General features: G+C 32.9%; 1 protein-coding gene across 5 annotated transcripts in view; it reads left to right on the top strand.

Annotated features, from left to right (window-relative positions):
- Nucleotides 1-23,905, top strand: part of PRKACB (protein kinase cAMP-activated catalytic subunit beta) — a 117,777-nt gene that overhangs the window by 43,720 nt on the left and 50,152 nt on the right. For 2 of the 5 annotated variants that reach the window (XR_012078994.1, XM_006205946.4), the window contains exon 1: nucleotides 7,315-7,591. The exons of the other annotated variants lie outside the window; for them this stretch is intronic. Coding sequence is in view for 1 of the 2 variants with exons in the window: in XM_006205946.4 (XP_006206008.1) it covers nucleotides 7,408-7,591 (184 nt within the window). In the remaining variant the exon portion in view is untranslated. Of the gene's footprint in view, nucleotides 1-7,314; nucleotides 7,592-23,905 lie in introns of those variants that run through there. 5 annotated transcript variants of the gene reach the window in all.

Genomic DNA, 23,905 nt, shown 5'->3' with positions numbered 1-23,905 from the left:
AAAAAGGTCAGTAGATGCCAAGGATCAGGGAAGCACAGGGGATTTACTAAAGTGTATGATACATAACTATTGTGTATGATACATAATTGTGGATACATGACATTAAGTACTTGTCCAAACCCATAACACTTAAAGTATAAAGAGTAAGCCTTGATGTATGCAATTTTTTTTCAAAAATCACTTAGTAGGTTGAGGAATCCAAAAATAAAATACAAAATGTGACAAAGCAGTCTAACTGTATTACAAATGTATGAAACAACTTCACCGAAGATGATATGATAAGTGCTGACCTAAGTAAATTTGGACGTAAGTGGAGTCTGTAAGACCAGAGGCAAAAGAAAACTACGTAGTGTTGTTCTCTAGTTGATAAAGTTGCTTCCTATGGGGAAATAGTTTTTAACTGTATAGATACACAGTGCTGGTATTGCCATGTGCGTATACTGAAATTGAACAAGTAAGTAAATGGATAGTGGATGGTAGAAGCTGGGTTTCTCACTGTTGAAGTGGGAGTTTTCTGGTATGAAAGGAGAGGAAGCTAAAATGAATCATACGGCAGTGAATCAGAGTTGGAGATACCAGAAAGAACTTATGTTTACCTTATTATAGATATAGATGGTTACATATAGAAATAGATATGAGTATATATTCACATTAGTATACACATATATTTCTTTGTTCTGATAGCTGAGAGGGCCTAGAAGCAACAACACCTCAGTAGCAGCAAGCACATTTAGTTCCAAAGTCTTGATTTCTAATACCATTCTCCAATAAAAGGAACTAGGGCTGCTTGGAGAAATGGCTAATTCTAGGACTGGGGTAGTAAGTATAGAAAATGTGCATGGGCCATTTTGTAGTGGTGGGAAATAACTAAGTGCTCCAATACGCATGCATATGCATGCGTGCACACAGTTGTATATCAAAGGGACATAGAAGGCAATTGAAAGAGTTTCCAGTGGCCAAAGCTTGATAATTTGAGCAAGAAAATGTAGTATTGAATTAGAGCCCCAAATTTTAAAAAATATCTGTGGGTCCGTACTGATGTAAATAAATGATTAGATAGATAGACAGATGATAGATAGATAGATAGATAGATAGATAGATAGATAGATAGATAGATAGATAGATAGATAAGACACATTGCCCACACAGAGGATTTCCACTCTGCCTTCAAGGAGGTAGAGTATAACTCCCCATTCCTTAAGTATGTGCTGGGCATAGTGATTTCATTTCACAGTATGGAAAGGGAGAAAGAAAAGTAATTATATAGAGGAGACACTTGACAAACACTACCTCAAACAGGTGATCAAGATCAGCATCGACAGTGATAAGTCATGATGATGGTATATACCTTTGATATAATATGATATAAAAAAAGACACTTAACTTCTGTTTCCTCTTCTCAATAACCCATAACCCCAGCTAATAAGGAAAAAAAAACCACTTAACACAAATACCAACTGAGGGGTACTCTACAACTTACTTGACTAATACTCCTCAAAATTGTCAAGGTCATCAAAACAAGGAAAGTTTGAGAAACCATCACAGCCAAGAAGAGCCTAAGAAGACATGAGTATTAAATGTAATGTGGTATCCTGAATGGGATCCTGCAACAGAAAAAGGATAATCAGGTAAAAGTTAAGGAAATTTGAATAAACTTTGGATGTTAGTTGACAATAATGTATCAAAATTAGTTTATTAATTGTACAAATATACCATACTAATGTAAGAGGTTAATAATGAAACTGGGTGTTGGATATGTGGCACCTCTCTGTACTACCTTTGCAGTTTTTCTGTAACTCTAAAACTATTCCAAAATAAAAAGTTTAACAGAAAGTTCCATTTTATATAAAAGTCTTGAAAATGCCAATTATATTATCAGAAAGTATAAGTTGCCTAGGGATTTGGAATGGCAGGAGGGAAAGATCATGAGGAGATATGAGAAAAGTTTTGGGGGTGATGGATATATTTATCATCTTGAGTGTGGTGATAGTTTCACAGTTGTTTTTGTATATCAAAACATCCAGTTCTACACTTCAAATATTTGCAGTTTACTGTACAGTAATTATATTTATTAAAGCTTTCAAAAAAAAAGATGGACAAACAGAAAATAACAAAACTCAAAGAAGATAGAGGGAAAGTAGAGGGAAGATAAGAGCAGGAATTAATGAAATTGAATACAGAAAAAATGATACAGAAAATCAATGAAAACAAACGGTAGTTTTTTTAAAAAATAAAAACTTAGAATCCTTTAGCCAGACTGATCAAGAAAGAGAAGGCAAATTATTAATATCAGGAATGAAAGAGGATATATAACTACAAATGCCACAGACATTAAAGGGTAATAAAGGGATATTAGAAACTATTCACGTGAATTTCACAACTTAGTTGAAATAGACCATCTTTTGAAAGACTCAAATTACCAATATTCATTGAAGATGAAATAGATAACTGAATAGTACTGTATCTATTGAAGAAATTGAATTAGTATTTGTGGCCTTTCAAAAGAGAACTACAGGCCCAAATAGTTTTCCTGACAAATTCTACCAAACATTTCAGGAAGAAATGATACTAGTTTCCTGCATTCTCCTTCAGAAAATAAAAGACAGAATACTTCCCATCTTGTTTTATGAGGCCATCCTTAATCTGATATCAAAATCATGCAATGACCGTACATAAAAATAAAACTTTGATGCAATATGCCTTGTAACCATATACAAATCTTCAGTAAAGTATTAGTAAATTGAATCCAGTGATATAGAAAAAGAATAGTACACCAAAGCATTTTATCCTGGGAATTCAAGGTTGGTTTAATATTTGAAAATTAATTAGTAACTGTAATCCACCATAATAGTAGACTACAGAAGTAAAACCATATGATTATTTCAATAGATATTGAAAAAGCATTAGATGAAAGTCAACATCCCTCTGAGATAAAAACACTCAGCTTACTAGAAATACAAGGAAACTTCTTTCTCTAAATCAGAGGCATTGACAAAAATTTCTACAGCTGAATCATAATTAATGATGAAAAACTAAATGCTTTCTTCCTAAGACTGGGAATAAGGCAAAAATGTTCACTCTCACCACTTGTTTTACATTTTAGTGGAAGTTCTAGCCAGCGCAATATGGCAAGAAAAGTAAATAAAAGACATAGAGATTAAAAAGGAAAAACTTAAACAAACTGTATCTGTTCAAAGAGAGCATGATTGCCTACACAGAAAATACCAAGAGATCTACAAAAAGAAAAAGATTTCTTAAAGTCATAAATGAGTTTAGCAAAGTTGCAGTATGCAAGGTTGGAATATAAAAATAAGTCATATTTCTATATACTAGCAATGAATAATTGTAAACGTCTTTTAAAGTACCATTCATAATAGCTCCAATTTAAAAAAAATACATACTTAAGTCTAACAAAATATGTACAAAGTCTGCATGCTGAAAACTATAAAGCCTGATGAAAGAAATCAAAGACCCAAATAAATGGAAGATATAATGTGATAATGGATTGAGAGATTCAGTATAGTTAAGATACCATTTCTCTCAATGAACATAATCTCAAAAAGTCCTAGCAAGATTATTTTTGTGTAAATAGACGAACTTTTATATGGAAAGGTTAAGAAACTATAGCCAAAACAATTTAGAAAAAGAAAACAGTGTTAGAAGGCATACAGTCAGATTTAAGAAACCAAAAAGCCTCAGTAACCAACACAGCATAGTATTGATGAAAAAACTGACACGTAGATCAGTGGAACAAAATAGAAAATCCAGAATAGACCCAATTTTTGACAAAGGTGCAAAGACAGTTCAATTGTAAATGGATATATAAATTGTGGTAAATCCATACAATGGAATACTATTCAATAAAAAATTAGAGAACTGAAACACACAACATGGATGAACCTTAGTTATTATGCTGTGGCAAATGAAAGAAACCAGTCTTATATGGTTGAATCCATTTAGTAAAGGTATGAAACCATTTATAACATTTTGGGAAAGGCAAAACTATTACTCTAAAACTTTTATTTGAAAGCTGGGGTCATGGTCATATCATTTGCCCTCCACACGGAGCAAATATATTATTTACATGTCAAATATGCTTCTGTATTTTTCTTTTCTTTAACCTTCAACTCTAAAGTACATAGTTCTACTTGGCTCCAATATGATTGTAAGCTTAAATGTGGACAATGAAATTGAATGGCTATAAGCTGACCATCTGAATGAAAACATTCTCATAGCAGATTCTCAGACTCTGGATGGTATATCCAAGCCAATTCCATTTCCTACTATCCTTTTATCCCTACCTCCCCATCCTTGTTTGACAAATACTGCATCTGGAAAAATCTTTACTTGTGGTAATCATTGTTGTTTAGTACAAGAGAGCCCTGATCTAGGAAGTAGAAGACACAGATGACTTTGGGCAAGTCACTTAATATTTATAAGTTTGTTTTCTCATCTTAAAATAGGGATAATAATACTGGTCTTGCTTACTTCATTTGTAAAGATCTGATGAACCAATGGAAACCATTTTATATGTTGTAAATTACTTTGTAAGTGTAAAATATCACTACTGTTATTAAACATAAGAAATAAACCAGTATTTTGTGATCTGGCAATCAAAAGAGGGTCAACTCTGAAAAATTTTATAATTTCTAAAATTAATGCAGAATGAATAATAAGGACTTTATATAACTTCAGAGTTGATTACTCTCTAGTTTTATCATACATTATTTTGGCTATTAATAGAATATAAGACATGTTATTACAGCAAATTTTGGGTACATGACTAGACATCTTAGCACAAATCCAAGTTCTGAAATATCAAGAAGAAGAACAAGTAATATATTTCTTAAGATTAATTTGAATTATGAAGGAATTCATTTTTCGTTAAAGCTGTAGTTGTTTCTTTCTAGCAGTAGATGCCAGTAGAGTTCTTCTTTTTAATAAAAATCAAATTGCCTAAGTACTTCCATAGCAACCGCTTCTTGGTCATGTTACCATATATAGAAACATTGCTCTGAGGACTAAAGATTCTACTTTCTATAAGGACTTTGTAACAAATAAAAAGCAGTTTTATTGAAGAAAAATGTACAAATTTCAAAGGTAGTGTTTTCTAGATACTCACCTAGTGAAGCTTACTCTTTTCTCCTCCTCTTCCTTTTCCTCTTCATCCTTTTTCTTATTTTCTTGTTTGGCTATAATAATTTTGTTGTAAGGCTTATACATTGCTTTAAATAAATTAATCTTAGTGTTCTAGTTAGAAGTCTGGAATATCTGTACTGAACTCAAGCAACATTGAATGTAAGTCTGGCTAGACATGTTGAAAGTGAGTATTGTGGGACTGAACTATTAGAAGTAGTTTGTACTTCTGGCAAAGGATTACCATGAGTGTAATATTTTGGGGAGGTTAATATGTCAGAGATGAGTGACTGAAAAGAGTAGCTGGAAGCAGGGAAAACAAATTATTTTAGAAATTCACATTTGCCGTAGTGAAAATGAAACTCAAAGAATAGATAAAATTTAGTAACTCACTGAATATAGAGAAAAAGAAGTTAAATAGCATTACTTCTATTGCTGTTGTGTCTGTATATGAACAACTGGGTGACTGTTGGGTAATTTACAAATATGGTCCTATCATAAATAAAATTAGAATATTTTCAAGTGTTTGATGATTCTATTTAGACCATTAATTTATTAAAAATGAGTACTTCAACATATATTTATTGAGTATGTAATACATGCATTGCATTTATGAATTCAAGTAACAAAACTTGAGATATATATTTATAAACAAAAATTTTAACATAAAATTATAAGATCATTGGAAACAGGAGAGAGTAGTTTATTTTTCTTCAGTGAAGAGGTGACATTTTTAGTGTACCTTGAGGATGAATAGAATTTCTCCCAAGAAAGCAAGTCAAAGAATTCAGGAATTTTATCCACTTAGGCCCATACAGAGTCAGTTCATACTCTGTAGATGTTTATGAAAGACTGAAGACACCTGTTCAGTGTCTGTTTTGTATAAAGTCAGATGTTAATAAATAAATTGTCTGATATTATATACACACATTTATCAGAAAGCTACAAATTCAAGAAGTTTGGTTTTGGAGGAACTGTTGCCTATTTGTTTAGATTGATACTATTTTTATTTCACAAAATAAAATTACACAAATGAGCTGTTACTTGGCAAAATCATTAGTCCACGTTTCCTCTGTGTGTGTGTGTTGTGCCCTACTTTGATTACATTATTATTCCTATTTATTTGTCACTGTTTCTATTTATTCTGTTTGTTAAGCAGTAGGCAGGAAATCTTGACTAAGATTTTTTTAGATAGATTTTTTAAAAGATTCTTCCTTCCTTTCTTTCTTCCTTCCTTCCTTCCTTCTTTCCCTTATTTAAAGCTTCCAAAGAGAACCCCACAAATTTCTAATCCTTTAATTAGCGTCAGAAGGCAAGTACTCAGAATCATTGTTAAATGTCACAGGTTACTTTTCTCATGCCAGTGGACAATTTACTTATAACCGAAGGAGTGGTTTCTAACTGAGAACCCTTAATCAGGGATCAGGTAAGCAGTAGTCTCAGAGTTAACTTTAAAAACTAACATGTCTCAGTCAACTAGAAGGATTTTTTCCCTCTCAATTGAAATTTCTTGCTGTGGCTGATTTTATATAATTTTAAATCATTTTTTTTCAATATTTAGAATGTTTTAGAAATACTGCAGCTAGGTGCTTGTCAGCAGGTATGTTTGATAAGCAGTACTGACATAGTAAGTTTTTATAGTTCCTGTATGTATTAAAGTCAATGAGTTAGCAAGTTTGAGTTAAGTGCTAGTTTGTTTTTTTTAGTTAAAAGTTATGTTGTAAAATTTTTCCAAGTGTTTTGTAATATCCATTACAAACCAGTTTTTAATGAAAAGTTAACAGCTTATAAAGATGCATAAAATCTATATGTAAGCTGATTTCCTGAAAAAAAAAAACACAACTTTTTTAACATATTATATTTAGAGAGTGTTGTGGTCTTCAGTTGTTTGCATAGGACTGTAATACATGTTTAACTAGTTTTCCTTTTTAAAAAATTATTTTCAGCCTACTATCTATATATAAAGCTTTATATTTAATGCTGTCATTAACCTGTGTATTAATATTAAAAAACTCTTAAACATAGAGCCTTTTAGGATGATATTACAAGTCTTTAAAATCTTCATCTCTAGTTGAGATAAAGAGTTTTGCTAAGAAAGGCTCAGTAATGTGCTGTTTTATATTAACAGGAAACAGAACAGCAGTAGTGGTTAGAATACCCTGCAAACAGGAAGTTTGACACATGCATAGCTCTTAGCTTCTGTGTTAGAAGTTGTTGAGCTCCTTCTGAAAATATTCTCAGTTACTTTAAGTTAAGTGTAAATGCACGTGAATGGCAGCTTATAGAGAACTACCCTGTAACCAGTATACAGGTACAACTGCTCTTCAGAAATTGGAAGGTTTTGCTAGCCGATTATTTCATAGACACTCCAAAGGTACTGCACACGATCAGAAAACAACTCTGGAAAATGACAGCCTTCATTTCTCTGAACATACTGCCTTATGGGACAGATCAAGTAAGTTTTTTTTATGATACATTGTAACTAGAAGCTAAAATACTAATTGGAGTTTTAGAATCAAACACAGAACTATGTGGTTTTTTTGTCTTTTTATGATTTGCACAAGGATATTTTGCAAGATAAAGTGGGAAAAAATCCACAAAACTTGATTGCAAGTTGAGCTGACTCATGTAGTTCATTGTTTTATTTTAAATATGATTATTTAAGTTGAATATCAGTGGAAAGTTTTTCTATAAAATTCTTACATCATCTCTAGTATGTGTTACTGTTTCTTTATTTTTATTTTGTTTGTTCTTATGTAAAAGTGAAATGCCTACATTTAAGGAAAAAATGGTCAGCTTATTTTTTTAAATTAAGTCTTAGATTTGTAAGCCTTAAAATTAAAAAGGGGCAAAAGGACTCTTGAATTTATAATTAAATTTTATCATGTTTGCCATCTTTTATTTTTAAATGTATGTGTCAAAGTTACTTCAGTTTTGCTAGCAGGATTTCTAATATGAAAGCATAGTATGATTATTCTTTGTGAAATATTTATAATGTTATAAATATCAGAAGCTTTTATAATTATTTTATCTTACTTATAATTATGGGGGGAAGTTGTTTACATGCATCACATTCTTTCCAGGCATGTTAAAATGTTTGTACTTACTGCTTTGGTAAAATGGTGATATGTAATGATTTTTTTGTGACATGCCCTTTAAAAGATAAATTTCACATGTAAACAATACTGGTGCCGCCATTCCACATCTCACCTTGGACCTTACCTTCCCCAGGGTATTTTTGTCTGTCTGATTACAGGAACAATAGAATTACTCTTGGTACTCTTGCCCTTTTTAGTGTGTTTGATCACAAAATAGCACTAGATTTTGCCTTTCTGTTTATATACTCCATAGCAGTTAAGGAAGAAACTCAGTTAAAAAAAGCAACCAAAAAACCACGAATGGCTTACAAAATTGACTCCTTGGCTTATATAGTAACTTCATAGTTCCACAGAAGCTAATTTGAATTATTTTTTTTATTGCATCAGAATTTTTGACCTTCTTAAAGCTATTTTAGGGAGAAAGTAAAGAACATATATTTGTGCAACTCTTTTTTTCACTTTAGAAGTTTTGGTTTTTTGTAATTAATCCTTACTACATAGCAAGTTGATGGATGAGAAATCTTAGATATCTTCAACGTAATGAACTGTTGAATATTGAAGCAGTAGTATGTTATTAAAATTTACTATGCAATAAAAGTTTGCTATTCATTCTGTTTGTTCTATTCGGTTAAATCACAGTCTCTTAAGGTCTTTTGGGATCATTTTTATGCATTTAAAAGACCTTTTAATTAAACATTCGATGAGTCATGAGGACAGTACTGAATTAGTTTGTTTCACTAATGCCTGTTCCTACAAATGTAGGTGTTTTGTAAATATATCTCAGATCAATGAATATCATGGGCTTTTAATAATTAAAGTTATGTTTGAACTATACTCACCATTTAAAAAATGTGTGGGGCTTATAACGTTTTCTGAGACACATTTTAAAATCTAGCAATTGAAGATAATGTGAACTATGATTTCTTTTGAAAAAAGCAGACTGGTAAAATGCTGCTAACATTTTTCTTTATTGTGATGTCACAAGATAAAATAAATAGAATTATTGTACGCAGTGAAATTAGGTGCAAACCCTGTAGCCTTTCAAATAATAGGCATAATATAAGAAGTATTTAATGAGTAACTGAAATGTCATTAATCAAGAGTTCTTCCACTTTCTCTTTCATATCCCCAAATGTCAAAATAGACAATAGTTTTATATATGTAGTGATAAGAATGGGAAGTATGGAGTTCTAGTTTCCTATTATGGAATGTGTTGATATAGGGGAGAAAAACAGTGATGCAACAGAAACAGAGGAATGCTTTTGTTTCAGAATTCCAAGGTTTATTTTTGTTGTGAAAACACAGATTTTTACTCATTTATAATGTGCGTTATGGAAGGAGTTTTGACTATTTGAAGTTTCCATACAAACCACATTCTTCAAAGCTACTTAAAGCAGTTTACTTGCATGACTTGTTTGATAAGAAAAAGGAATGTAATACCTCCTGATAATAAGCTCTCTGAATATGCTTATTCCAAAAGTGCTATTTAAGAAATCAGCTAGGCACAGAAACTACGTGTAATTTTATAAAAATTGGATTGTGAACTATTTAGTAAAGATTAATTACCAACTTAAGCATGTATGAAATATAACAACTTTAACCCAAGTTACTTTCTTCTCCAGTGACATTAAATATAGGAACAAAGAATAAAGAGGCCACATAGTGGTTTCCAGGTGCCTTAAATGTGTTTTATCTTTCACTACTAAATTAAGTAACAGGAATTCCTGTTTGATAACATAAATATTTAACAGCTGATTCCATGCACATGTAAGTACATGAAGTTCAAAACAAAAACTTGGAAATGGAATTCTGCTCTTTATTCTCAGAATGAATGGGAGTATTGACATTCATTGGGCTCCTGTTCCAGCAAATTTATTATGGTTAGCTTTTAAATCTTCCTTTCATCATATATGGTTTGTTGAGTTATGCAATGCTGAACTGGATGGAAGTTTTGCACATTTTAAATCTCGGACTTTATACATTTAATGAGCGTCTAATTACAACATTTTAAGGACTGAATAGATGAATAACTTCAAACAATTTACCTATTCCCCTTTCCCATAAATTGACAGCTTATTTCTCTTGTGGATAAAAATCCACATTTCTGAAAGTATATTGAACAAAAGAGCAGTTTTGTACATGGACTTCTTCAGGTAGAATCAGAGCTCAAGTGGTTGTAATAGCCTACTCTGTCTAGTCAGTTTTACCTTTCAAAGGCTCATACAGTCTTTAAGGCAGTTCACATCAATACTTACTTCTTAGTCCACTAAATCTGTATCATTTGTAACTTCTAAGCTAAAAGACCTTCCACATTATCTTTTTATTTACTTTTTCCATCTGTAACTATACATAAGCTTCTTGGTAGTAATCAATTTTTATTCCTTTGGCAAACTTTTTTGAGGATTTACATTATCATAGCCTGTAAACTAGACTCTGGGAAACAGTAAGGTCTAGTTCTTACTCTCAAAAACAAGAGTAGAAAGAGCAAACATACAGACAGTATAATATTCCAGGCATAGTAAAATGGTTGCTTAAAAATATGTAAGTAGTTTACTGTGGGAGCTTAGTGTAAGAAGAAATTAGCACTGAAGAGAAGATGGGACCTTCAAGTATATTGAATGTATTGAATTCTGAGACTCAGAGAAGGAGGAAAAGATTATTTCATTATAAGAAAATAACATACACAGCTATGTGAATATATGAACATTTAAGATTTACTTAAAAGATAAGATGTTGCCTGGAAAGGCAGTATTATCTGAAAACTGTATTAGATATTCAGAATTTTGGACTATATTCTAATAAGCAGTGGGGAGCCAATGCAATTTTTTAAGTGGAGAATAATATATAATGCAACCTTTACTAAAAGAGCCTAAAGAACTTTAACTAGCATAATAAAGGAAAAGTTAACTTGTTTATTCTACTCAGGGAAATATATATATATCTACTATACATTTTCTACTGGAGCTGGGCACTTAATCAGAACTAACACTTTTTCTCAGGACTTTTTTTTTAACTGACGCACAGTTGAGTCACAATATTGTTTTAGTTTCAAGTGTACAGTGTAGTGATTCAGTTATTTTGCAGATTCTATTCCATTATAGGTTATTATAAGATAATGAGTATAATTCCCTGTGCTGTACAGTAAATCCTTGTTGCTTATCTCTTTTATGTATAGTAGTTTGTACATGTTAATCTCGTAATACCCCTGATTTGTCTCCTTCCCCTTCCCTCTCCCATTTGGTAACCACAAGTTTGTTTTCTCTGTGTGAGAGTCTGTTTTTGTATATATATTCATTGTATAATTTTTTAAATTCCACATATAAATGATGTCATATACTATTTGTCTTTCTCTCTGACTTATTTCACTAAGCATAATATTCTCTAGGTCCATCCACGTTACTACAGATGTCAGTATTTCATTCTTTTTTTATGTCCGAGTGTTATGTCATATTTGTGTGTGTGTGTGTGTGTGTGTGTAAATATATATACCACATCTTCTTAATGTATATAGTATGCATATATACCACTGCTTAATCCAGTTGTCTGTTGCTAGGCATTTGGGTTGCTTCCATGCCTTGGCTATTGTAAATAGTGCTGCTATGAAAATAGAGGTGCATGTGTCTTTTTGAATTAGTGTTTTTTGTCTTTTCTGGAAATATACTCAGGAGTGGAATTGCTGGATCATATGGTTGTTTTATTTTTTTTTTTTTAAGGAATCTCCATACTGTTTTCCATAGTGGCTGCACCAATTTACATTCCCACCAACAGTCTACCAGTTTACAAAGGTTTCCTTTTCTTCAGATCTTCTCCAACATTTGTTATTTGTAGATTTTTGATGATAGGCATTCTGACAGATGTGAGGTGATACCTCATTGTGGTTTTGATTCGCATTTCTCTAATAATTAGCGATGCAGAACTAACACTTTTGATCACTACATTAACATGGCAATGAATAGTCAGAAAGTAGATTCCCTTCATAACAATAGTGGTTATTTAAGATGTTTCTTCTACCTGAAATTCCCTTTTCCTACTTCTGCCAACGGTGAGATTTGCTCATACTTTAAGACTCTGCTCAAATATCTCTCTGTAACTGAATCACCAAGTGTTCTATTCCTCTGTCCTTCATCCTTTTTAGAATTCATCATCTCTTCCTATGTTCTCATATCATCTAATATTCACTTTATTATGTTTTATTTTATAATATTAAGATTATATTACATTAACCCTCAAGACAGCTACCTCCCTTATTTAACTTTGAACTCCTAGAAAGGCATAGAATTTGTTAGTTTGTTTGCGTATTGCCAGCATAGTTCTCAATACACGTTAAGTTGTTTGTTAGATTAACGACGACTATGACTACAGTCTTAACACTAACAAGCCTTCTCTCATTTGTTCTATTGTGATCTTTGGAGTTTATTTTAAAGGCCTATGGCCATTAAGCAAACGCAGTAAAATGCTGATCTGACCCTAGTAAATACCACATTCCAGAAGCACTGAACTTTTCAATGTCTCCTGTGCATTTTTATCATGAATGTTAGTAAGATTTTGCGTAATCAGTGAACTTTATATAGTAAAACTAAGTAGTTGGGATATTAAATGATTTGAAATTAGAAAATATTTCCATGGGCTATCTAACAATGCCAAGTACTAATCAAGTGCAATAACATAATGAGAAGCATATACTTGCTGGTGTTTTGCAAGACTAGCCACACTAACTGGTTAAAGAAGAAGGAAAATGAAGTACATACTCTAGCTAGTGTCTTGCTCTTCAAGTTCAGTCCCAGTTCAGCAGCGTTAACATCACCCAGGAGCCTGTTAAGAAGGAAGACTCTCAGGCCCCTTCTACACCTTCTGATTCAGAATCCGCATTTTAACAAGATCACCCATCTGATTCATATGCACATTAAAATTTGAGAAGGACTTTTTCCCTATTAACATTTTAATTTGATTACCAAATAGTATGTCTTCATTGGAGAACATTTGCAACTCATAGAGAAGAGCAAAGACAACAGTAAAAATCATATGCAATCCCACTAAAAGATAATCACTACTAATGTTGTTCTATATACAGTCTCTTTTGTGCATAGATGTACAGATTTCTACCAGTTCTTAAACTTGGATCTCTCAGTACAGTGTTTCATAACATTTTTCCTTATCATAAAGATTTCTTCTACAATATTTTTTAAGATGGCTGTTTTGTATTCAGTCTTAAAGATGCACCACAATTTATTGAAACAATCACTAGCTATCCAGATTGGTTTTAAATCTTTACTGTTATGTAAAAAATACTATGATAAATACTGTTCCTAAATCTTTGTGCATATCATTATTTTTATATTTTATAGGACAAATTTTAAAGCTGTTATAACCATTTTAAGGCTTTTGTATTAAATTAATTGCATCCCAGATATACTTGCTTCAGTATTCAGAGAGGACATGTTTAAATTCCTTAGTATAATTTTCTGGTACACCAAGCATGCTTTGTTTTCTTCTTTATTATTGGTGTTAATCAAAATTTTTCCACTTTTCAAAATGGGTCAATTATTAGTAGCAAATGGCCTGAGAGACATTTTTGGTTGCTGAATAGAGCATTATCTTTGGTGATCAGGTTTATTTATTTTGGAGGAGGTACTGGGGATTGAACCCAGGACCTCATGCATGCTAAGCATGCACTCTACCACTAGAGCTACAGCCCCCCCCCCATGAATAGAGCGTTATCTTTGGTAATCATCATCGTATAACCTGCTTGGCTTGGAGATTCAGTCATATTATGAAGTACATCCTGTAATTCTGACTGCACAATATAGCAGTGACTTGTACCACTTCACTCCCACATTTCCTGGGTGAAATACTGCCGTGTGCATTATCATATGAAACACTTATTTACTATCTGTCATGCATTGTTCTAAGCACGATGCTTATATCAGTTTATGTAATCCTTTAAAAAGTCCCCAATATGATAGGTACTGTTATTAGTCATATCTTACAGATGAAGAGACTGAAACACACTGAGGTAATCTCTTCAAGGTAACATAACTGATGGATAAAATTTGAACCCAGCCAGTCTGGCTCCAAAGCCCATGCTCTTAATCACGATCCTGTGAAGTCTTTCTTTGTGTATGTGAGAAGAACAGGTCTCTGCATCCTATAACAAAGATTTGTGTCTGGGGTTTACTGTTAGCTGCAGAAACTTAGTGCATACTGTGAGGACCCAGAAGACTAACAGGCTGGTCAGAGAACTTTGAAAGTAAGATGTCATTCACAAAGAGCTAATAAGTTAAAACTGGAAGAATGATGCATTTCCTGAGGGAGTGAATAGTACTTGCAAGCCCTAAAACAATGGCTGCTTTTAACTCTGACAAGTGTAGCCCACTAGGGATACAAATTAGGCCTCATATTTGAAGTATTCAAATTAATCAATTGTACCCATCTATTCAAATTAGCAGGGCTTCTAAGTGGCTCTTTTCTTGGCATCCTCTTCCAGGCCACTTCAAGTATTGCTAAACTTCGGGAAGTTTACTCATTCCAGAGAGACTATTCTTCCCAAAGTTTGGTTAAAGAGATGGGCATTTTTATTAGTACATAAGCTAGTAATCTCATTTTTGCCTGCTATTGACTTTGCCGCTGCTACATAATTTCATGGTTTAAATTGGTCCCCCAAAATTTGACATATCCTTGCTCTTGATGTGATGCCACTGAGACTTGTAGAGGCCTGATTCTTAACGAGAGGATGATCCACCCTTTTCAGTGTTACACTCATTCAAGGCTTATATCACAGATTTAGTTTCCTTAATTTATCCTTTATGCTTAGTCATCCTGGCTTCATGCCAGGTTGAATGTGTGAAAAGGTGCTTTCAACCCATCCCCACACTGTACTAAAATTGGCCTTCCTTTCTTGAACATCTTTCCAGGGATAGAAAACTGGTTATCTATGACCTAGATGTAGTTCACAGGCATGTTTTGTTTAGTCCTCATGATATTTTTAAATAATTGAGTGCAACACCATTATTTTATATATAAATATAAAATACAACGATTTTAAAAAAAGATATTTCATATTAATATCTAGACTTTCATATTCTTGAACCATTTGAAAAATTGATTTCTGTGGCCTCTTATTCTCATATGAGAACAGATGGGCAGCCCTGAATAACTGTTCTCTTTAGTCAGGATTTACAGTCTGATTGGCTCTAGCATTCACTGTTTCACTGCTTCTGTTGTTTTACCTTCCTGTTCTCTGTAAGCACTCTGTAAGCACTTGAATTTGACCTACAGACCCTCTAAAGTGAGCCTAAATCACCAGATTGTCCTTTCTTCTTTAATAAAAGTTATTTAGTGTTCCTTCCTACTCATGGGCCACAAATACTATCACTACAGTTGATGAAAGAAGTACGGGTAATTCTGAACCTTAGAAAGAATGGCGTCTGGGTTTTGATCCCAGCCTTTCAATTCCTGTTTTATTTTTAATGTAGATCTACTTCCTTCTTTCCCTTTAGTTAGATCTCTTTACCATAGGGTATTGAGAAGGAACAGCCTTTACCAAGTTCCAAACGGTTATGTTAGATCATTTTCCCCAAGGTAATGGATGCCTACTAGCATTGAATTTACATAATTAAGTTGTCCACTGAAGTGATTCTTCCCACAGCAAAAGATCTGCTTCAGATTGTCTCTACTTAGGTAGAGAAGCACTTGACAACTTTTTAAAAAATCAAAATGTAATTTACATACCATAAAACTCACTCATTATAAGTGTATAAGTCAGTGTTTATTAATAAACTTGTAGAGTTACGCAGCCATCACCACAATTCAGTTTTAGAACATTTGCATCAACCTTTTGTACCCTTTTTTAATCGATCCCCACTTTCAGCTCAACCTCAAACAAACACTGGTCTGTTTTCTATCCCTACAGATTTCCTTTTCTGGATGTTTTATGTAAATGCAATTATATAATATATAATCTATTGTTTCTGGCTTCTTGAACTTAGAATGATGTTTTTGAGGTTCAACCATGGTATAGAACATATCAGTAGTCGGTTCCTTTTTATTGCTGAATTATACTATTTTGTATGAATGTAACATTTTGTTTATCCATTTAGCAATTGATGAATATTAAGATTGTTCCCAGTTTCTGGCTTATTTGGATAATGTTGCAGTAACTATTTGCATGCAAGACTGGATGGACATATGCTTTCATTTTTCTTGAGTTGATATCTAGGGTTAGAATTGCTGGATCATATGGTAAGTTTATATTTATCTTTTTAAGAAATTTCCAAATTGTTTTCCTAAGTGGCTTTACATTCCCTTCAGCAATGTAGGAGGGTTATAGTTTCTTCACATTCTTGTTAATACTTGGTATCATTCATCTTTATTGGTTTTAGCCATTCTGGTGTGTGTGAATTGGTAGTTAATTGTGGTTTCAGTTTGTATTTACCTAATGATTGATGATGTTGAGCATATTTTCATGTTCTTAATAGACCATTAATGTATCTACTTTGGAGAAATATATTTTCAAATCTGTTGCCCACTTTCAAAATTGAGGGTATTTTCTTTCTTATTATTATCTGGTCTTAAAAGTTCTTTATATATTCTGAACACAAGTTCTTTACGAAATAAATTTGCAAATGTTTCTCCCCATCTGTGACTTATCTTCTTAAATGATGTCCTTGAAGAGTAAAAGTTTGTCATCTAAATGAAATCAGATTTATCATTTTTTCCTTTATAGACTGTACTTTTGTGCCAAATCTTAAGAAATCTTTATCTAACCCAAAGTAATGAGGATTTTTATTTTGTACTTTTATCTCGAAATTTGTTCTTTTGAGTTATTTTATATATGGTATGAGGTATGGAATGGGGTTCTTTTTTTATTCATATGGATATCCAGCTTTTACTGAACCATTTGTTGAAGACTTTTCTTTTTCCGTTAATCATTTTGGCACCTTTGCCAAAAAATCAGTTGGCCATAAATATAAGAGTTCACTTCTGAATTCTAAGTTTTGTCCCAGTGGTCTATACATGTCTATCCTGTGCCAAGACCACATTGGCTTGGTTACTATAACTTTAAAAAAAAGTTCTGAAACCAAGTGGTATAGGTCCTGCAACTTTGCTCTTTTCAGAATTGTTCTGGCTCTTCTGGGTCCTTTACGTTCCATGTAGATTTCAGTGTTAGCCTGTCTGCGTCTAGAGAAAAGCCCGCTGCGATTTTCAGAGAGATTTCACTGAATCTGTAGATCAAGTTGTGGAGAATCCTCTCTTAATGATATTGAGTCTTGCAGTCTGTGAAAATGAAACAGCGCTTCATTTATTTAGATGTTCTTTAATTTCTGTGTAATGTTTTCTGTTTTTTTAGTGAACAAGTCTTGTTAAAATGGATTCCTAAGTATTTTATGTCTGTTAATAGCATTGTGAATGGAGCTGTTCTTTTAATTTCATTTTTGGATTGTTTGTTCCTAGTATATTAAAATTTTATATATATATTATTATATCCCGTGGTGTTGATAAATTTATTTATGAATTCTAGTAGTTTCTCTCTAGTTTCTTTAGAATTTTCTACGTATAGCATTATGTCATCTGCAAAAAGACGGTTTTACTTCTTTCTTATCGATCTGTATGCCTTCAGTATCTTAGTTCTCACCTCATTGCACTGCTAGAATGTCTAGTTGCATACTAGTGGTGAGTGCTGACATCCTTGCCTTATTCCCATTCTTAGGAAAAACTTCCCATTTTTCAGTATTATATATGATGTAAACTACGTAGGGTCCCCCTCCCCAACTCACCCCTACACCCGCATGCCCTTTACTAGCTTGAGGAAGTTCCGCTCTAGGCCTAGTTTGTGGAGAGGTTTTTATCACAGGTATTGGATTCTGTTGAATGCTTCTGCTCCATATATTGAGATGTTTATGTAGTTTTTTATTCTATTAATGTGGTGTATTTCATTAATTGATTTTCAATGTTGAACCAACCTTTCCTTCCTAGGATAAATCCTGCATGGCCCTGGTGTATAATCCTTTTTATATACTTCTAGATTAGGTTTGTTAGTATTTTGGTAAAGATGTTTGCATTGTATTGAATACTGATCTGTGATTTTATTTTGGTCTTTGACTAGTTTGGCATCAAGCCTTATGGAATAAGTTGGGAAGTATTACATCCTCCTCTGTATTCTGAAGAAGTTTGTGTAGGGTTGGTATTATATCTTTGAATGTTTCAAAGAATTCCCCAGTGAAGCCATCTGACCCTTTTTTCTTTGTGGGAAGAATTTAAATTAATAAATTAATATTTTTATTTGTTTATGGATCTTTTCAGATTTTCTGTTTTTTCTTGAGTTAGTTTTGGTAATTTATATCTTTCTATGAATTTGTCCATGTCATCTCAGTTATCTTACGTAGTTTGCATAAAGTTGTTTATAGCATTCTCTCATAATTCTTCAGATTTCTTTAGCATCTTTAGCATTCTTTAGGGGTGTTATCATCTTTTCATTCCTGATTTTGGTATTTAGTTTCTTTCTATTTTGTTTTGTATTGTCTTAATTTTTGTCAGTCTAGCTAAAGTTTTATTAGTAAGACTAATGGTTGCATTCATTTTCTCTGTTTTTATTTTCCATTTCATTGAATTCTGCTGTGATCTTTTTGGTTTTTGGTTTAATTTGCTCCTCTTTCTGAGTTTCTTAAGGTGAAAGCTTAAATTATTAATTTGAGACCTTTTTTTTTTTAATACAGTGTTTAAAGTGATGACTTTCCCTGTAAGTTATGCCTTATCTGTATCCCATAAATGTTGGTTTCTCGTAGGCTTTTTTCCATTCAGTTCAAAATATTTTTTTTGGTTGGGGTAGATAGTTAAGTTTGTTTGTTTGTTTGTTTGTTTATTTATTATTTTTTAGAGGAGGTACTGGGAATTGAACCCGGGACCTCATGCATACTAAGCGTGTCCTCTACCACTTAAGCTATACCTCCCCACCAAAATATTTTCTAATTTCCCTTGGGATTTCTTTGTGACCTAAATCCAAATATTGGGACTTCCAAAATTTCTCTCTGTTGATTCCTAATTTGATTGTGCTATGATCAGAGATGATATTTTGAATGACTTTTTAATCCTTTCAAATTAATTTGAGATGTGTTTTACTGCTTAGCATATGGTTAATATAGAGAATTTCTATGTATGCTTGAAAAGAATGTGTGTTCTGCTAATGTTATTTATACGCTGTATTTTATAAATATCATTTTATTGGTTTATTCAAGTCTTCTATATCCAACTGATTTTTCTGTCTGGTTTTTCTATGAGTTATTGAGAGAGGAATATTGAAATTTTCAACTATAATTGTTGAATTATTTAGTTCTCCTTTCAATTCTGTCATTATTGTTTTAGCATTGTGGAGACTCTTTTGTTCAGTACATATACATTTCTGATTGTTAAATCTCCCAGGTGAATTGTCCCTTTTATCATCATAAAATTTCCTTGTTTTGACTTTAGCAATCTTTCTTGTCTTAGAGTCTATTCTGTCTGATATTGCTATAGGTACTCTAGCTGTTTTATGGTTAACTGTTCATATGGTGTATCTTTTTCTCTCCTTTTATCTCCAACCTATTTTTATCTTGAAATCTAAAGTGTGGCTCTTGTAGACAGAATATAGTTGGACCTTGCTTTTTTATCCAGTCTGATAAATTCCGCCTTTTGATCTGTTTATTCCACTCACATTTAGTGTAATTATTGATATGGCTGGATTTATTGATATGGCTGGATTTATGTCTTTCATTGTGCTGTTTGTTTTCTGTATGTCTTAGACTTTTTGTATCAGTTTCTCTCTTTTTTATGTTAAACAGATATTTGTAGGATGCCATTTTAATTCCTCTTTGATTTTTAAACTACCTTCTAAAAAGACATTTTCTTAATGGTTGATCTAGGGGTTAAAATATGCAGTTTATCTTATCACAGTCTACATTAGGACAGCATTGACTTAATTCTAGTAAAATATAGCAACTTTGATCCAATACAGCTCAATTTCTTCTCAAATTTTGTGTTATTATTTTCATGTTACATTTGTATTTTTATTAACCCAGAATTGCAGTGCTACAATGATTGCTTCATACAGTTTTAATTTCTCTAAAGAAATTAAGAAAAGAAAGCATAAATATGTGCTTATATAGCCTTTTACTTATATATTTACCATTTCTAGTATTCTTTTTTTCTTCCTGTCAGTTTGAGTATTGTCCAGTGTCATTTCCTCTCCTCTGGGAAGACTTCCTTAAGTATTTCTGCTTGCAGCAAATATCCTCAGTTGTTGTTTATCTGGGAATGTCTTTATTTCACCTTTGTGTTTGGAGGATAGTGTTCCCAGGCAGAGATTTGTAAAAAACTTTTTTTCTTTTTCCTTTTAGCACTGTGAATATATTATTCCACTGCCTTCTGACCTCTCTTATTTTTGTTAAGAAGTCATCATTAATCATATTGCTCTTCCACTGTATGTGATTAGTCATTTTCTCTTGCTGCTTTCAAGATTTTTCTTTGTCTTTGTGTTTTAATAACTTGAATATGAGGTGTCTAGGTATGAATCTCTTTGTGCTTAACATGTTTGGCATTGGCTGAACTTGGATCGCAGGTTAATGCTTTCCATCAAGTTGGGACATTTTCAACCATTATATCTTCAAATATTGTTTCTTTGCCCCGTCTCTCTCTTCTCATTCTGGGAGTTGCATTACCTATATATTGATACCTTTGATATCCTACAGGTTTCTAAGGCTCTGTTCATTTTTCTCCTGTTGTTTGTCTTCAGACTGGATGACTTCCTCTGGTCCATCTTCAGGCTTACTGATTGAACGTTTTGCCCTCCTCAGATCTGTTGGGTCTATGTAGTGAGTTTTTAAATTTGGGTTATTGTACTTTCAAAGTCTGTAATTTTTATATTTTAAATAGTTTATTTTTCGATATTGAAATTCTTTGTTGTATCATTGCTATCATATTTTCCTTTAATTTTTAAGTACAATTTAAAAAAATTCTTTTGATATATTTATAATAGCTGCTTTGAAGTCTTTTGTCTGCTAAATCCTATATATGGGCCCATTCAGAGGCATTTTGTATCTTTTTTCCTCATTATGGATTATATAATGCTTCTGTCAAAAATTTGACTTTTAAAAATAATATTTTCTAGCTCTGCATTTTGATTATTCTTTCTTCCCTGAAGATTGTTTTTATCTACATTTTGTTTTCTTTTCATAACTTCCTTGGCTTTAATCTATGCTATATCTCCCGTGTTGTCTGGCCACTGATTTCTTTGCTAGGGAGCACCCTGTGTCTGCATCGCTTAGTTGTTATTCAGTAATTAATCAGAGGTTGTACTCAAACACTTTGAGCCAGTCTGTGCTGATGGAGCTGTTTATGGGTTGGGGAGTACAGTCAACCATCAGGCAGTTTTCAAGGCTGTACCGGCTTTAGCTTTCCTTTGGGACCTCTTGGGTCTCCCCTAGGGGAACAGCTTCCTTGTCAACCTTGGGTATGTGGAGAGCTTCTCTAGGCCCTCTTTTTCCTCTCTCATTTCCATTTTCTGTATTAAATTTTTTGCTAGACCATCAATCTACTTCTCACCCCTACTAAGGCCACCACTTCAGACTAGCAAAGCTGAATCCTTTCCCTGTTCATTTCCTACAGTTTGGTTTTTTTTTTTATAGAAAACATCACTCTTGTAGAGTTTCTTGGCTTCCTCTCCAAATCATGTCAGCCCTCTCTGGCAGCAAAGCTGCTGGTTGTCATGGCCAGCCCCGCCCTGACAGAAGTGCTGCACTAACTGAGCCGGTGGGGAACAGTGGCAGCACCAGACAAGAACACCGCAGACTCCCACCGTTTGTGTGCAGAGTGCAGCAGTTTTTCGTGAATAAATACTTCTCAGTTTGTCGTTTGTGATCACCAGATTTCCAAAACCATGAGGTCATTATTTTTCATAATTTTGTCCAGCTTCATAGTTGTTTCTTAGAGAGATTTACTGACTTACTCATTCTCCCATCACCGGAAGTCCTGTCTCATCTGTCAACTTTTAAAATGGCATGTTCACTTGCTGAAGTTCCACTTAACAAGGAACCATTCTATAGATTCTCTGTACCATTTTGGTACAAATTTTGGGTCTCTGGGAATCAGAACGGTTGTTCAGCATACCGTCTAGTCTGCCCACCTTTCTAAACAATCTATCATCTTAATCCTGTTTAACGTAGGGTATTTTACACTTCAACAATAATTGTCAGTAATTTTTTGTGTACTCCCATCTTGAAAACCACATTTAAATGAAATTGGACACTGTTTGTAATGCCGAATGTAATGGAAGTTTATAAATAAGTTGTTTTACAATTCTCCTTTATAAATGAAGAGATATATATAGTATTATGTTTTGTCTCTCCCATAGTACAGAATGTTTAAATGGTTAACATTTGTGCTGCAGTATAGCTTTCTGGCTCATGAAAAATGAAAGCTATCAGCGATCTGGGCAATAAGATTCATCGCCAATAGTCACTAGCAACAGCACACAGCATTTTAATATCAGTGAGGTCCACAGCTAGCAGTAAGAGCTGGTGTAATTGAAAGACGTTTAGGTGCAATCATTCTGCTGTGTGTTCCTTGCCAGGTTCAACATGGGATTGTGTGAGTATTTGAAGAAAACAGCAATTTTTAAAATATCTTTGAAAGATGTAAAACGGGTAGATAAATGCTTAAATTTAAGAAACGTGGTAATTTTAAAATCATGTGGCTCTAGAATAAAAAGGCATTTTATTTGTCTTGGTTGATTAAAGCTTTAGAAAAGCTACAGCTTGGTTACAAGTGAACCGATAATTCTGGTCTAATGTTGCCGTGGTAACAACTCATGCTGATATAATTGAGAACATCTTATACATCCTGGTTCGAACATTTTCTCCCTGCCATTTTGAGTTGTTCTGGTATATAAAGGAAGCTAGGATAACTAGCTTGAAAGGAATTAAATCTAGTTATACACATCTTTGGCATTAATCTGATGTTTACTAGTGATATCTCACACTGAGCAGTTATGCTCTGCTTCTAGGGGCTTTTCTTTTTAAAACAAAAGAAAGCTCTTTTCATTTTCTGTATGCTGCATGCTCTAGTGTATGTGTTTACACCATCGGTTCTTCTACCTCTAGAGATTAGCATAACTCCCTTTGCTGTTGGGTTGTTGTTTTGAACAATATGTTTTGGAAAGGCTGATTTTCATCATGAGTGGTAAGTATGCTCTCTGAGACTGCAGCTTTGTATTTTTGAAAAATATATAACTGTAAGAGGAAAAAATATTTTTTAAGGGGCTGTTGTAAAGCCAGAGCTACTGTGAATTACATTTCCTGTTGATGCTTTTACATTTAGGCATTATAGTAATACGCTTTTAAATCCATTAAGAACTGTGAACAGTTAATACCACTATTAATAGTTAATAGCAGTAATCAGTTTCTAATCTATTTTATGGTTTGATTTATTGTATTCACTGTTATTAATTGTGTTATAAATTAGTGAGTAAAAGACCCACTATGGTAAAGGAGGATTTTTTTTTTAATATCTGATTCTGAGGATAATTAAACTTTCCTTTTATTGGCTTTGTCATTCTAATATTAATTTTTGTTAGCTCCATTTTGGTTATATAAAAAAATACTCAATCTTGAATAAGATGTCAAAATTTTGTTGATTTATTGGTT

The sequence above is a fragment of the Vicugna pacos genome, chromosome 13 (assembly GCF_048564905.1).
Source record: "Vicugna pacos chromosome 13, VicPac4, whole genome shotgun sequence".
Classification (NCBI taxonomy): Eukaryota; Metazoa; Chordata; class Mammalia; order Artiodactyla; family Camelidae; genus Vicugna; species Vicugna pacos.
This window is presented reverse-complemented; position numbering and strand designations above follow the sequence as displayed.